General features: G+C 31.1%; 1 protein-coding gene across 1 annotated transcript in view; it reads right to left on the reverse strand.

The window, feature by feature from the left end:
* Positions 1–511: 511 nt before the first annotated feature.
* The window catches only part of LOC145277601 (allene oxide synthase-lipoxygenase protein-like), a 111,264-nt gene continuing 94,575 nt past the window's right edge, over positions 512–17,200 (reverse strand). Inside the window, exons 15-16 of the mRNA XM_080129120.1 lie at positions 4,006–4,169; positions 512–1,048 (exon numbers count right to left, since the gene is read on the reverse strand). Coding sequence (XP_079985246.1) covers positions 934–1,048; positions 4,006–4,169 — 279 coding nt within the window. The 3' untranslated portion in view covers positions 512–933. The remainder of the gene's footprint in view (positions 1,049–4,005; positions 4,170–17,200) is intronic.

Here is a 17,200-nt window from a genome sequence, read left to right on the forward strand (position 1 = left end):
TCTGCTATTGCTTTGTTTATCTATTATTGATATCTCTTCGACCTCTTAACATATTTTCCTCGCTGGTTTCCGGTCTGATCCATGACCGATTTACGTCATGGATCCAGGTCGCTACAAGTCAGGGGATTCCATTGTTTATTTTCGTTGGCCCGGACATTAGTTCTCTCGCCTCTCTGCTGAACATTTTCCTGGGGATTCCATTGTTTATTTTCGTTGACCTGGACATTAGTTCGCTTGCACCTCATCGTAACACTTGTAAACATGATTTTTCTAAAAAAATTCCCTCTGATGAGATGAGTAATTTATTGAAAGTCCATGGATTAAGGATAAAACTTAAAATGTATTATTTCTTGTTGAATAGTAAATTTGTCGTAATTTTTTTCGAATTTAGAAAATTTAAGTTTAAATGTTATATAAAGTGCGAGAGAGAGAGAGAGAGAAAAATAGATTGAGAGAGATTATAGAATTATAGCATATGAATAAAAACAACGAACTCATATAATGAACGATATTTCGCTTTTTAAGTGAAACTTTATTCATGGTAAAAGTTTTTTTTATTGAAATAGAATTTCTTATTATATATGAAAAGTTTAGCATTATCAAGTGAGCATATTAAGCTTCCCATGTTAAGCAACACGATCGTGAGTATGTTAACCATGAAAGATGATATGTCATTAAAAATATAAGGAGTATAGGTGAGTATTTGATTTTTGTGGATAATTGTTTATACGAACAGAGGTGAAAAGGTTTAATAATAATTAGAGATGGTAAATCAAATTAATTGTAAGATGTGCACACACTTTTTTGGGGGGGGGGATTAGTAGATATATACATTCTCATTATTGTGTAGTATTTTATATAGATTAACAACAGTTGTTCATAACACGTGATGAGAGATTGCTTTAGATGTGTTATCTTTATTACTCAGTTTTGTTAGATACTAATCGCATTCGGAATATTTTCCGGAAGTAAGACTTCATATGGGAACAGTAAATGCCTGTTTCTTTCCTTCATCTTCACAGATGCTTTTCGAAGGTCTGCCCGAAATCTAATAAGATAAATAAAATAAATAAAATAAATAAATTAAAATAAACACTTGTCTTTTTTTTTTGTTTGAGATATTATTAAACAAGCATATCAGAGACAATGTATAGCAGATTCAAAAATTGCTTTTATATTTGACCCTGTTTATTTGTTTTCATGGGTTCAGTCTGTTACGTCTTATTCCAACCTATTATACACATACCTTGACGTTTCAATTACATCTGTAAGGCCATAATAGATACACTATTGTTTATTGATTGTGTTTTAATCAGTTAAGTACATTTATACCGGTGGTTACAAATATCTTCGAAGATCCGACTCTTTAGTCTTGGTAAACCATATTTTGATTAGTAAAGATCTTACATACTATCTGGCATGTGGCATTCTCACTACATATAATAAATTCGCTAGAAAGTTAATTTTGAGCTGCTAATCTAACTACGTGCTCTTATAACTTCATCCTCCCAACTATTTTCATATTCACTATAATTGATTTATCTATATTTTATATTCTATATGCATTCTCATGTCTTTCATACGTTTTAGTTCATCTTTAATTCACCTTAATTGTTATTAATAGTTAAGCAAAGGTTTAACAATTGCTTATGCCAAGTGACATGGAAAAATGCCATGTAACTAGAAACAATGATGCAAGTTTCCCATCTCCATGACATTGCTTTAGCGAAGGTTAAAAGTATACATATTCTATCTCTTCTTTTACAAACGAGTAACATTTACGAAGGAGTAAAAGACTACACAATTACGATGACACACTGGTTCCCCCAGATCACCGAAGATAAGCATTTAGGAAGGCGAGGCGCTGTATGTACCGCGAGGTAAAATACCATGTTGGGAAACTGGCGCGGTCTATCCTTCTCTCGAGGGTAAATGCGCCTCTCTTAAGCCGTGGTAAAAATAACGTTGATAGCCCTAGCGAAGCATCAAGTATGCAACTGCGCACAAGATTTGAATTGCAATAAAAACTCGTGCAGTGAGTTTAATCCCGGGTGTGGCCGCCTGTTACATTACGTTAAAGACACTAGAGTATAAGCGTTATTAGTTTGAAGAATCAGAGTGTGATATATCGAGGCGATTTGTAACGATGATTTTAACTGATATAGGGATTATTTAGGAGGTCTGTTCAACACTGTAAACTTTTCTATTAATCTATTAATTAGATGGGGTTATACAAACCCTTTTTGTAATGAGAAAACCTGGGAGAAAGCGAATCGAAAATTCCCGGCTGAAACTACAAAACTAAGTCGCACCATTTAAGCTAAGGTACTTCTTTTTTATTTATTTAATTTTTGTATAATATAAAACACACCACATAAATCCATCTAGTAAATTTATGTAATCCAGGAGAAAGTATTTTATTTTTCTGTCCGTGTTTTTCTTATGCCAATATGACATTTAAACCGAAGTTGTCAAATCACCAGACTTTAACGACGTTCATCTGATTCAATACATAGATAAGTGGTATTTACAAATTGCAGATGCCGTAAATCTATACTATTAATAAAATTCTTAAAGTTTCTTCCTTTATTTATTTATGTGTGTATATGCCAATAAAACTTTCGAACGGATGCACCAAACTGAGAAATTATTTTTCCCTGAAAAGTGTGAATCTATAGATTGCCCTTATCTACATATATAGTTCGTAACGAGCAATGCCGAGTACCACAAGAAAAGCCCGAAATAAGTATTTGGGGGCCGTTTCGTGCAATTGCTGAAAAAGTTACCTGCCCATGTCAACGAAATGTAGCACTGGCTGTATACAGTCGCCGTAACATCTTCCGACATACGGATAGGACTTGTGACGCAATAGTTAACACGTCTGATTACGGAATCCTGTCAAGTTTGTAATAATTTTAACCATAATTTTATCCAGCGTTAAATCATTATCCTTACCCATAGTAAGGGTATTTTTATTTTTTTAGTGATTTTGTTTTGTTTTAGGAATTTCCCATACTCCGAGTTCACAAGGTAAGCGTTGATGGTAAGCCGATGTTGAGTGTACTTGATGTTGAGTGTACTCGATTTTGTCTTTGACTCGGTGTTGTGTGTGCCGACGGGGCGCAGCCGCTAGTTATAAATAATTTTCTATAGTTTTCTCTTATTCATTCAAAAATGTGTATATTATAATACTTCTCACCAAATTACAGATGAAATAATACCCTCGGGTGTATTATTAATTTCTGTTATGATTAACATCTTATACCAATATTACTCTCGATCATTTAAAATTTCCATAAATGTACAGGAAGAAAAATAGTTAAGACATTTTGCACGCATTGTTTTACTATAGACCAGGAGTTGACAACCTATGGAACGCGTACTACATTTGGCATGCCAAACAATTTCCAATAACACGCAGACACTTCAAGTATTCTCGCTTGTGGTAATGGGGAATTACTACTTGGACATTTCTTTGTAAACGCACAAAAAATATTTAATTTTGGGTACTTTTCAATTTTTCTAAAATGTATATTGTAAAGTAAGTGTATTGACTTTTACTTGTATAAGAATATCTGTGATGACTCAGAATAATTCGAAAATCTGAGTCGCCACGTAGTTAGAAAAATGTTGCCTACCCCTACTATAGACTACTAATTACGTGAGTAAGCTTCTATCGTGACAGGACAAAGCCGACTTGAATTATTCTGTACATTTAGAGCGGTAGACCTTATCAGTGGCGCAATTAATATCTGCGCTTAGCTTCGTTTCGGATTTTCTCATGTGAATCTTGTCGAATTCATTGAAGATGTTGCAAATCTTATTCTGATCACTTCTGCTAGAAATTGATTCTTATAAAATAACCAGAGAAATAAATTCCAACCTCTGATCCAATAATTAAAAAAAACATACCAAAAAACAAAACCACAAGATAAAACAATTGTAACTTGTTGAATCATACGAGCATGTGTTTTGCATTTATAAAGACAATCTTTTAACACTTACTTATCCAAAACTTTGAGAGCTTTTGGGTCATACACGTAATCGATCTCAAAGTAGCCCAACGACTGAGTCGTTTTATTGCTGAGCAAATCAGTAATCGTCATAATATCTAAGGTTACATTTCGATTGGGTAGAGACTGGACAACATCCTGTTCGGTTAGCGGCTCCTGTAAACAAGACAAAACGCGAAAAGTTTACTAATAAAATAATGTTGTTACTTTCAAGCTTTATCTTTTATTAAATATATATATATATATATATATATATATATATATATATATATATATATATATATAAGACTAGAGAGTCATTGGCAATGTTTACTTTCACCGGAATCAGACATAAAACACGTATGGAAATTTATATGATAAAGTCTTTGAGCAAATTTAATATATGAGTATTAATAATTTTGTATAAAGCTTTATCTTCACGGAAAACAAGAAGTGGAATGATAATGATGCAATAGCTGACCAAACAATGTTTCTGTTGTTTAGCTAAGTGAAGATCAAATACTTGTGGATATAGTAAATGTTTCTGAATTTTTTTAAAAGTTAAAATTAATAATTCATATTATTTGACTTATTCGGACTACTATTCTCATCTTAAGTGTTAGTTTCACTAAATTCCGGTCAATTTAATATCAGAACTTCTAGTGTGTCTTGTAGAACTCAGAAATTTTTCTATCGAGTTCTGGAATATGCATGAGATTCGGCTAAAATCCTTTACATAATCTATAAATACAACATGATTTTTCTCAGTTTGTTATGGCCAGGTAGAAATACTTCAAAGGTTGAAATTGCATTTGGAGTATCGCTCATATTAAGGATTGAACAATCAACCTCATGAAACATGTTCGATTTATGCATACTTATAAAACTGCCGTCATACGTGTTTAATAATTACGCGTAAGATTAATGACCGATGTTCAAAATGTATGATTTAAAAATGTTTCATTTTATGATGTAAAATATATGATTTCAAAATGTGATTGCAAACTGTATGATTGGCAAATGTATGATTTTAAAATGTATGATGTACAAAATAAAGTATTTTAAAATATACCAGTTTAAAATGAATGATTACAAAATATATAGTTGCAAAATACATTATTTAAAAAGCTATGATTGCAAAATGTATGAATTTAAAATTTAGAATGGCAAAAGTATAATTGCAAAATTTATGATTGCAAAATGCAAGTTTTCAAAATGTATGATTTTTAAAGTGTATGGTTTCAAAATGCATTATTACAAAATGTATGATTTAAAATGTATAATTTTAAAACGTATAATAATATAATATAAAGGTTTAAAATGTATGATTTCGGAATGTATTATTTTAAAATGTACGATTAAATATGTATTCTTTTAAAACGCATGATTGCTAAACTTAAAATTTTAAAATCTATGATGTCAAAATGGATGATTTAAAATGTATAATCTCAAAATGTATCGTTTCGAAATGTATGTAAAACATATGTATTAAAAATTTACATTTCCAAAATATATGATTTCGAAATGTATGATTTTAAAATGTATGTTTGAAAAATGTAAAATTCTTAAATGTATGATTGAAAAATGTATAGTTCCTAAGAATTTAATTGCAAAATGCACGATTTCAAATATACAATTGAAAAATGTATGATTGCAAAATGTATATTTTTAAAATATATTATTTTAAATCGTAGGATTGCAAAATGTATGATTTTAAATGTATGATTTAAAAGTATATGAGTTTTAAATGTACGAATTAGGCATGTATGAATTCAATATTGGTTATTTATAATTGTATGATTTAAAAATGTATTATTTCAAAATGTATGAGTACGAAATATATTATTGCAAAATGCATTATTGCAAAATATATGATTTCAAAATATGTTTTCCAAATGCATGATTCTAACATGTATGCGTTTAGCATGTATTATTTTAAAATGTATGATTTTAAAATGTATAATTGCTAAATGTATGATTGTCAAATGTTTGATTGACAAATGTATGATTTAACATGTATAATTTTAAAATTCATGGTTTCAAAATGTATGATTCTAAAATGTATAGTTTCAAAATGCATGATTTTAAAATTTATGATTGTCCAAAAATATAGTCGCAAAATATATAATTCCAAAATGTATGGTTGCAAAATATATGATTGCAAAATGTATGATTTCAAAATATATGATTTTAAAATATCTGATTGAAAAATATATGATGTCTTAAGTTATGATTGCAAAATATATGATCGCAAAATGTATAATTGCAAAATAAATAATTTTAAATTTTTTCACCCAAAAACTCAGTTATCTTTTCAGAAAAATCAATTATTTAAATAAAACCTTCAGTATTTACTAATTATTAATCATAGAATATTATGTATTCATTATTTTCTTTTAGATTTTAGTAAAAACCTATTATTTTGTGCAAAGAAGAACACTCCGATAAAGTTATAGTTTAAAGTACTAAAAAACGCATAAGTTTATTTTTCTTTGTTTATTTAAATAAAGCGCCGTATATGTTAATTATATGTTAATAATTAATTATTTTTTTAAATATTTCAGAGAACATTAAGAAAAATCCTATAACGTCCGTGTTAATGCCATCCATATAACTCGAAGTTTATTTCCCAAAGTGAAAATATTAACATTGAATAAAGCATTTTTATTCAATATTTTCATGGAAAACATTATAATTGCAAAATATATTTCATGTGATTTAATGATAACAATAATATTATATTTTTATTGTACACATGAACGTGTAAAGATTAACGTAAGATGTTTTTACAAAATCGAAAATAAAATAAAAATGAAAAATTTAGATAAGGTTTATTAAGAGAAAAGAAATTTTTAAAAATGTATTTTTTAAAATAACCATTAAGTATAAGAAACACATATTGTAAAACAAACTAAAAAACAGAGTTGCATCCTTTGGGCGTATTTTATTTTATTATGAATAAATATGTTACCTTAATTATTCAATTATGAAGTTTCAATATAACCAGTGATTTTAATAATCGTCTTTATAATTAAAATGCACTTTTACTTTAATTTAAAAACGATTAATATATTTTAGGTATTGCAAAGTTTAAAAATAAATCGAGTCATCGTATAAAAGAAAAGATAAATATTCTAATAAAATAAGCACTTCCTTTTTATTATCACAGAATAGGAATACGTAAATTAATTAACACTTTTTATAATATTCAAAAGTACAGAAATTAATGTATGATAATGTTTCAATTTCTCTATAAGTTCATAATAAAATTGACTTTTATACATTTTGGGCTTCCATATGACATATATGCGATGCTGCGATGCTTTGTTTGTTGTTTTTATTGGTCAAGATTGGATCCGTGACTAAACCCGTGATTTTGCGGGCCAATTAAGCAATTTGATTTTTGTAAAAACTAAGTGATTTTTATTTAATATCTTAAAACTGTACTAATTAAGATTGAAATGGTCTAAACAAAAAACGAATATTTTTCTTCCAAGGGATTTTCACTATGAATTTTTAAAACTTTTTTGCAAAATTGAGCTGAATTGTCGCATTTTCGAAGCCGCCGTGAAAAAAGTTTTATTCAGAATTTTTCACGTGTAAAAATATTTCTCTTTCTATAAGACAAACTTAAGGCTTTAATCCTTCAAACACAATCAAAAACTTATAAAAAAATAATGATAAATCGGCTTTCAAAATTATGGCTCTGATTAAGGTTGTAGACCCGTGATAGGGGTTACAAATTAAAGAAATCACAAGTCGTGTAAAGTGTATAAAATATAATATGTATTTATCATAAAGAATACAGGAGCCACTAAAGTGGTATGAGAGGAACATGTTTATAGCATGCGGTTAAATATGGTATGAATGTCTCTATCTAGTCTCTGAAACCAGTGTTATTCATAGGACTGATTGATTCCCCTTAGCACTCAAATAGGGGTGATTTTTACCCCCACAGCATCCCCTCTCGAGCTTTTCATTCCCCTGGTATGATCGTATAGCTCTTTTTCCTGGGGTTGATCTCTATCGGCTCGGCCATTTTACCTTTCCTGGAGAACCAGTGTTGTCCGATTGCTTGTGGTGTTACCAAGTCGAACGTGTCATATATCTGGCCCATTACTTCTTGTTCAGAAGGCGGTTTTCTTTCGTCATCAGTTATACGTTTCCGAATTTGGTTTAAATGTTTCTTGAGCGTAAATATTGGATCTTCGATAATGTAGACCATCACCCCACTCCTTTTCTGGACCTTTCCTAGTTCCCACATCGTGCTGTTATTTTTGTGTACCCGGTAAAATACCTTTTCTCCAGGAAAATAACCTCTTTTTAGGAACTATAGTATTTGGTTGTTTCACCTGTTTTGGTAAAAGTTTTTCCAAGACCGGCCTAATTTTCCTCGCGAACATTAACTCTGCCGGCGATATCTTCGATGGAGTCCTTTCATTTGGCGTAATTCGGTAAACTTGTAAAAACTGTTATAAAACCTTTTCTGAGGGCGTATCTTTAGCCTTCTTCATGGCTCTTTTCAACGTGTCTACAAACCTCTGCCTGACCGTTCGAACTGGAATGATAGTTGGCATCGTTATGTGGTAAACCTGGAAATCCTAGCGAAGCTTTTAAAATCTGTTGAAGTTAATTGTGTGCCATTGTCTGACACTAGACAATCAAACCTAGTTAACAATTTGTGAAGAGCACTTATTGTAAAATCCATCGTTGGACGTTTACATCGAAATACCTCACGCCATTTAGAAAAGCTGTCTACCACTATTAAATACTAGTTTCCATCCAGTGGGCCTGCGTAATCTACGTGTATTCTTTGTCCGCTTAAAGCCATGGGCTAAATTGTATTGGGTACCCTTTTGCAGCCAGTGCGCATCCCTTACACGACTCTACCGTGCCTTCTATATCAGTGTCCATACTCTTCCAGTAAACGTAGGACCTCATGAGGCTCTTCATTCGCGTAGCCCTAGGGTGCCCCGTATGAAAATCCTTAGAATTTTCTTTGGTAGCCGGAATTACTACTCTTTCTCGGTACAATAGTACCTCATTCCCCAGAGAATAAGCTTCCGCCGCCGATTCATCCGATTGAATTTTTTGTTTCATTTCTTTGATGAAACTATCTTCTTCACTCTCCCTTATTATATCTTCCAAAGTCGCTGGTAGTTCCTTGATCGTGTTACATAGTGTTTGTGTATAGTCCTTTTTACTTTTTAGTGACGCTATTACTGTGTCTTCTAGCGTTTCCCTTGATTTCGGTATTAATCGCAACAATCCGTCTGCATGACTTAACTTTGCAGATGTAAGAAATTCCATATTGAAAGCATAATTCAGTAGGATGGTTCCCCATCTTTGTAGTCTGTTGGCTGTGTAAGTTGGCAGACCTTTTTTTAGAGCCTAAGATGGTTATAAGCGGTTTATGGTCAGTTTGCAATTCAAACTTAAGACCGTGTAAAAATCGGTGGAATTTTGTAATACCGAATATGATTCCCAGTGCTTCCTTTTGGATTTAGGAGTTATTCTTCTCGGCAAAAAGTAAAGTTCTTGATATATGGGCGATCGGTTTAATGAATCTATCAGGCATCTTGTGTAGAATGTACGCCCCGATCCCATAAGAACTTGCGTCAGTTGCGACAATAATCTCTTGTTTCGGATTGAAATGAGTCAGGGATAAATCTGACGTTAATACATCTTTAATTTCTATAAACGCTGCCTGGCACTAAGGCGTCCGGTCCCATTTTTGTCCTTTTTTAATAGTACATTCAATGGCGCACGCAATTCATGCATGTTCTTAATGAACGCGAGCCCTAAAAATCTATGCAATGTACTTACATTATAAGATTCTGGCATGTCTTTTATAGTTGTAGACCTGTCTGGATCGGGGTTCCTTCCGTCCTTATCTATGATATGACACAAGTATTTAATTCGTTAAAAAAATCGCATTTTGTTTCCTTCAATGTGAAGCCGTATTCTTTTATTCTGTCAAACACTTGAAATACATGATCTCTATGTTTTTCAACATTTTGACTACGCATAAGAATATTGTCAAGATATCCAAACCGCTTAGCGAAATCCAAACCGCTTAGCAAAGTATCAATTACCTGTTGGAAAATTGCAAGTGGTACTTTTATACCAAATGCTAATCTATTGAATTTTTAAAGGCCTTTGTACATTGAGATACACAAAAGTTTCGAGCTATCTTCCTCTACTGGTATTTGTAGGTACGCCTCGCTTAAGTCTATTTTGGAAAAATATTTTCCGCCATTTAACTTAGCGAATATCTCGTCTGGGTTTGGTAGCGGGTAGTGATGGTTCTTGAGCGTCACATTCAATCCAGTCGAAATTCCGCTCATAACCTACTCTCTTTAGATTTTTTTCACGTATACGGCGGGGGCTGCCCACTCACAATAGTTAATAGGGGTAAAATCCCAGTGTTAACAAGTCTTTCCAATTCTTTTTCAATTTTTTTCCTCGAAGCGAACGGTACGCTTCGTGGCTTTTTGAATATTTGTTGCTTCGTCCAGCAATTCGAATCTCGCCTTTATTTTTGTGCAGCTCCACGCTTTTCGGAGAAAACACGTGGGAAAGATTTTTTGAGATCCTGTTTGAGTTTATCGGCTTCGGTCGTTAAGTTTTGACTTTGTGACAAAAATCACTCATTGGCGAGTCCCATAATTCAAATTTCTGAATCCAATCGGTCCCGAATAAATATGTTGCGTTCCTTAGAACAAACTATTTAACTTTTTGTCGTTCTTTTCAGTGACACATTAATAACTAGCTCACCCTCTAAATTTATTCTTTCACAAGTTACCGGTCTTGCGACTTTATTCGTCTTTGTCATCGTGGGCTTTCCTATTCTCTTCCATGTGTGAAAATTTATAATTGATAAACGCGATCCTGAATCGAGCTGCAGTTTTACCTCTTTATTTCTTATTCTCACCGTAACATATTTTCTTATGTTCTCTGTTGGTGAAGGATCCATTTTTGCAGTTTTTACGTAGATCTTTTTTGCTACTTTTGTTCTTTTTGCTACTCTTGCCCTGCTCGCTTGCATAAGTCACATGTTATTTTCCTTTAATACTGACATGCATTGAACACATAAGGTCCTCCACATTTGCTACAAGGGGTCCTAGGATGTTGTCTATCCTGATAATTTTGTGAAGAGTTCTTTTTGCTTCTTGGTTGCTAATTGCTGGCGGGCAGGTGTCCTTTACTTTTGAAGCGTATTCTTTTTAATGTGAGCAATACCTGTTTCCTTTATGTTTCAGGAATCTTGCGTCATTGCCACGAACCGCTTACAATCTTCAGCCAGTTTCTGAAGCCTCAAATCAGGTTCTAATTTCAATTTATTTAAGGCACGACGTCTTATATCAGCGTCTCTTGTGGCTATCAAACCTTGTGTGAATATTAACATTTGAAATTGTCCGCCGTTAATGACGACAATTTGAAATCGTCACAGTGCTTATTAACTATAGACGCAACTGTTGTATAGTCCTGCCTCTCCTCACGTGTAAGATTCCATTTTTTTATGAAAAAGGCTTCTTTTTGGACAGTATAACTCCATTAATATTTTGACTGCATCGTCAAACGACAATTTGTTGCTTTTTCTTGGTAAAATAGAGTCCACGAATTTATTATATTCGGATGTACCTAACTTTCGTAGCAATAAACGAACCTTCTTTTGATCAGTCCATGCACTGCAATCAATTTTAACAATGTCTTTAAATCTTCTTTAAATCTTCTGAAATATGCCTCAAACGTTAGGTCTTCCTCGGGAGCATAGTGAAATGTATCAGATCGCATTTTGTGAAAAGCCGTGCTGGTTTCTTCTCCGCTGTCTTTATTCTCGAAATCTTGCGTTATCAAATCCATTTTTTATCTGACTGGTTTTGTTGCTCTAAATGTAATTTTTTCAATTCCAATATTTGTTCATTCATTTATTTACTATTTCCTTCCTGGTTTTCTCCGAAGAATTGCATCAAATCTAACTGCTTTTCCAATATTTGTTCGTTCATTTCTTTCTTTTCGCTTCCTCGTTTTTCTTCGAGATATTTTATTAAATTTAACTGTTTCTCTTCGTTTTGTTTCTGTATTGCCAATTACTCTTCTCTGAACATTCTTTCAAGTTCTAATTGTTGACTTTGTTGGAATTTCACCATTTCCAAAATTTGTTTTGCAACTCGTCCATTTTGATTTTTTTGGGCGGTATGAAATTACTTAATATGACAAAACAACCCAATTCATGGATTTACTTTTCCTATAGTACTAACTCTATAGAAAAAAAACGTTTACAAAATTCGTACCTAGTAATTTATCGAATATTTTTCATATATTTATTTCCTCGTGTGGCAATTTTTCTAAGACAATAATTCGGCGTTTGCACTCATACAGAAAGCAGTAGATTTCGTTTATCATTTTTAAATTTTCGTGTGTGTAGGTACTGGGTTCAATTTTTTGTTAATCCAACATATTTTTCCTCTTTTTTCTTTAAAAAAGTTACTTATCTGTGAAAGAGAGTTTATAGCATTTATTTAATATTGGCTTCTCTTTTCGATTTCTGTTCGTAAAAGAATGTCATTTTCTCGTTAACACTTTGTCGTTCGTCGCAAAATCGTGTTTTTTCTTCTTCGACTCGCAGTCCCGTCGACCAGTGAAACGCTTATTTTAATCGGATTAAAATCTGATGTTTTTTTTAATTTGTGTAAATATTCGCTTTAGCCAATAAAATAAAATATATCATTTACTTTTGCAGGGTTTTTCCCCTTTTTCCAACGCTAATTCCTTTTAACGATAAGACGTATTAACAAGACATGCTTTTTAGAACGACAATTTTTTTTGTACTTACTGATAACTTGGTCTCGTTAATTCAGTAATAATAATTCCCCACGCAATTCGTCTTATGGGTTCTGTTTTAGTAGCTTTTTTAACATTGAGATAAGGCTTTTTGACGACATCTTTGTAAAATCCTTTTTTCGGCAAGAATTGTTGTTCTTTTTTCGAAGTGTTCTTTATCCCGTACTTGTGGATTTTCACGCTCGAATGTTTTTTTCCCAACGTAGCCAAGTAGTTTTTCCCGTTCGCCACCGAACTTTTGAAAAGTAAATACTTTTGAAGTTTTGAATTTACCCCGAGTCTAGAAAAAATTATTTCGAATATCCGCGTGTGTTCTTTTTTCTTGAATCTTTTTGGTCGTCAAATGCTGTCTTTCAATGGCTGTTTTATTTTTAGAGTGAATTCGTTGCCCGAATGCTTGTCATCCAGTTATTGTTAGCAATTATTCTAGATTGATCCGGGAAGGTCTTGATTCGTGCTCGTCAACCAGTTATTGTACACCCGGGCTAGGAGTTACAAGTGAAAAATCTCACAAGTAGTGTAAAGCGTATAAAACATAATATGTATTTATCATAAATAATACAGGAGCAACTAAAGTGGTATGAGAGGAACATGTTATTCATAGGACTGATTGATTCCACTTAGTACTCAAATAGGGGTGATTTGTACCCCACAACAATTAGTTTCTACCATTTAACTGCACGCCCCTAGTGTTTAATGATTTATAATAAACGATCTGGTCAGAAAGAAGCTCCGCCAACAATAAACAGAATGACATCCTAGCTGAATTATTCCGGGAACATCAGCGCCATCATATAACTATGTGAATATGATAAAAAATTAGTATCTATGAATCCGTATTTTCTGTTGGCATTTTATCGACAACGAAAAAAAAAAAATTTGTATCAAAATCCTTGTCTGTGTCGTATCGATGGATGTTGTTTGGATGTTATAACACCAATACTGTTTTTTCGTCTCATTTTTATTGGCGTCTTTTTATTGGGCGACCATAAACAACATCTGAAAAGTTGTTGTAACGAAATTAAAAAAAAATATTCTGTTTAATATGTGTAACAAATAAAAGATATAAAGATGTAAAATAAACAATCTACAGATTTAAGTCAAATGGCGCAATTAATATTTGTTTAGAGTTTCAACATGAAATATTCCAATGTGCTATCGATTGTTATTTATATACTATTCTCCTTGTGCTTCCTTATTTAATTCGTATGTTACTCTTTAAAAAAAGCCAAATACTGAAATACTTTTTAAAAATGCTAACATAGTTGAAATCTGGCTTTGAAAATTACAATCTGGCAACTCTGGGTAAGAATATGAAAGTTACTTTTGCTTTAATCTTGTTTCCGAATATTATTTTAATAATACGTTATAATTGTTTTAATATTAGGAGAAAATTCGTAGTCATTTCGACGTGAAATTGCTTTTCATTGAAAGAAAAAGTTAGCGAAACGTTCCATGAAAAAAATTGAACTTTCGAAAGAAACATGACAAATAAAAAAGAACAGTGTCTGCCAGGAAGTGCTAGACTAGCAGTGTCAGAAGTCACCATTAAAAATGCGTGATAAAAGCTTGAATAATTAGACTTACTATCTTTCGAAGTTTATAACTACTTGAAAAATATAATTTAAACCCTAATTTTTCTTCAATAAAAGGAGCAAAGACGAAAGTTTAAAATAATAACGGGTTTAATAGCAAAATATGCAAAATATAGTGTTTTCTTTAAAAAAATTTTCAAGAGAATCAACGAATTTTAACTTACTTCGAATATAATAAATATATATAAATTCCGAAAGATAACGTACCTATAAAAATACTAATAAATGGGTACTTCCATTCTTCATTGTTAAGAATTCAGCCATATTTATATTTTATATTCCATGTACTTTATTAAATAAAAGATTTTTTTAGGAAAGATTAAAAAAATACCGCAATTATAAATTGTCTTATCAGATGATCACAGAGCGGGGTTGTCTCCCTTTCTTTCAGTTGAGAACAAGGGTGGCCTAAAAGCGTCATAATTAATCTCCCCTTTTTATTTCTGACATGTGTTTGCTGTCAAAGTTAGTACACATGGGTCACCGTACTTGAAAAATGATCACATTCACTCATAAGTAAGTTTACTTTTATAAATAGATATAGACAAATTTTTCATTTTTTATTCTCTTTAAGAAATACATGAGTTTTTGATAAAAATATTTCATTTCTCTTTTATGATTTTTTTAATATCTAAAATGAAACAACATTGGATGAAATAGAAAAAATTATAAGTATCCAATATTTAAAAAAAACATTAACGTGATTTAAAAAAAAAAGGTTTTAAACTTTTGACTGTACAGGTAAATTTGCACATAACTATTCCTTTGCTTTTGTTTTAAGTTAGATTATTTTATTTATTGATCTTTTATCTTAAATTTCTGATATATAAATCTGAAGTGAGACAATAAATTATTTTCATTTTAATAGACATTTAAAAAATGGGGGTGAATTAAAAAAAACCGTTTGTCTCGAATATTATATTCGGTTTCTTGGAAAGAGCATAACATTTTACATTAAGCCTGCAAATATCTTAAAAATGTAACCAATACAATAATTTTGATAGATTTTTCAAGTGAAAAAATGGAAAAAAATTAAAAGTCAATTCATTTCATTACGTGGAAAAAATGGCGGCATGCACTTTGTAAGCCTTTTTAAAAAAAAATAAAATATCATATTTATATCATTTAAAAAAAACAACTTTAATAGTTTATTTTGGAAGTATATTCCATAAAAGAAACTAAACAATCCACTTTAAAAAGAGAGATGAGTATTTGTTTATATTTTATTCGCAGTTTTGTGTTAGGGGTGTCAAAAATTCCAAAAAGATTCTGGCACACTTAGTGCTGGACTGAAGAAGTAATTAAAATTCCTTTATTACACTGTGTTTTTATAATCTATATTAAACTATGCAACATAATATTAGTTTCGGATTATTAATTTATTAATTTACCTCATTATTAATTTAATTTATTAATTTACCTCATTATTTAATTTATTAATTTACCTAATTATTAATTTAATTTATTTATTTACCTCATTTTTAATTTAACGTATTAATTTACCTTATTAAATATTTAAAATACAATAACCGCATAGAAATGTTAATAAACTAATAGTTGCTGCGTCTTATTATTTTTTCTGTTAGAAAACCTAATTTTCTGCGTCACCGAGAAAAATATCAGTTTTATCTAAACATATTTGTTAAGTGAATATATTCGGCATGGCGTGGAATTTTTACGGATACTGCTAGTTAATTACTATTTTATTATTATTATCAACTAAAACAAAACCTCTAAAATAATCTTTGCTTTCTGTAAAGTAGTTTCCCCCTTTTAGGGCTTAATGAAGATTTCAGTCTGAAAATAAAATGCATCGTGTCTGCATATATGTGACAAATTCGGTAAGCATTAATGTGGTTCGGCATAATTATTTTTATCTACCTTTTAAAAGAAAGGTTTTTGATTCAAGGTCAAAATGTTTTCATTTGTTTCAATAATCTTGAATTAAATTGAACCATATATCCTCATACGATGTAATTTAAATATTTTGATTAGAAAATATTCGACGATCAAATGTAAAAAAAAGTTTTTATCTTCATAAGTATTCCATATTTGTATAACATTTTTGTTTAATATTTTCGTTTCCAGATGTCAAGAGCTACATTTTCCAGTATGTTTCTATGAACATGGCCATTTGTTAGTAATATAACTATACCGAATAGTTTTGAAGCGGTTTCCGGTGAGCACACCAAATTAAAACAAACTCGTCTTCTTTTTTCATAAAAAAACCCGAATATATTACAATTAAACTTCTTATCTAAGAATTTTAAATTCCTTCTAACTGTTAAAGAAAATTGTTGTTACATGCGTATCCGATTATAGATGTTGTGAACGACAATTTCCACGGAGACATTTGTATTATTAACATCAAGAAATAAGAGGTTTTCCATATGGTTTCTGGTGCCAAATACCTCCAGGGATCGAGTACTGCTGCCATATCTGGGCAGGAGCTGTATCTTCTTTTTCCATAAAAAACGAATATACTCCTACTAAACTTCTTATCTAAGAATTTTAAATTCTTTCTAACTGTTAAAGAAAATGTTTGTTAAATATATCCGATTATAGATGTTGAGAACGACAATTGAAACATTTTTATTATTAACATCACGAAATAAAAGGTTTTCTATATGCACACACGAACAAAAAAAACAACGATTTTTCGGCAAAAAGTACATGTCTGCGTCATTTATGTTTAAGATCATTAAATTCGTTCTAAATTTTAAAGAAATGTAAATTTATCACCATTGTGGTTGAATTATAAATTTT

The sequence above is a fragment of the Euprymna scolopes genome, chromosome 6 (assembly GCF_053919585.1).
Source record: "Euprymna scolopes isolate OS-2025 chromosome 6, ASM5391958v1, whole genome shotgun sequence".
NCBI classification, from domain to species: domain Eukaryota; kingdom Metazoa; phylum Mollusca; class Cephalopoda; order Sepiida; family Sepiolidae; genus Euprymna; species Euprymna scolopes.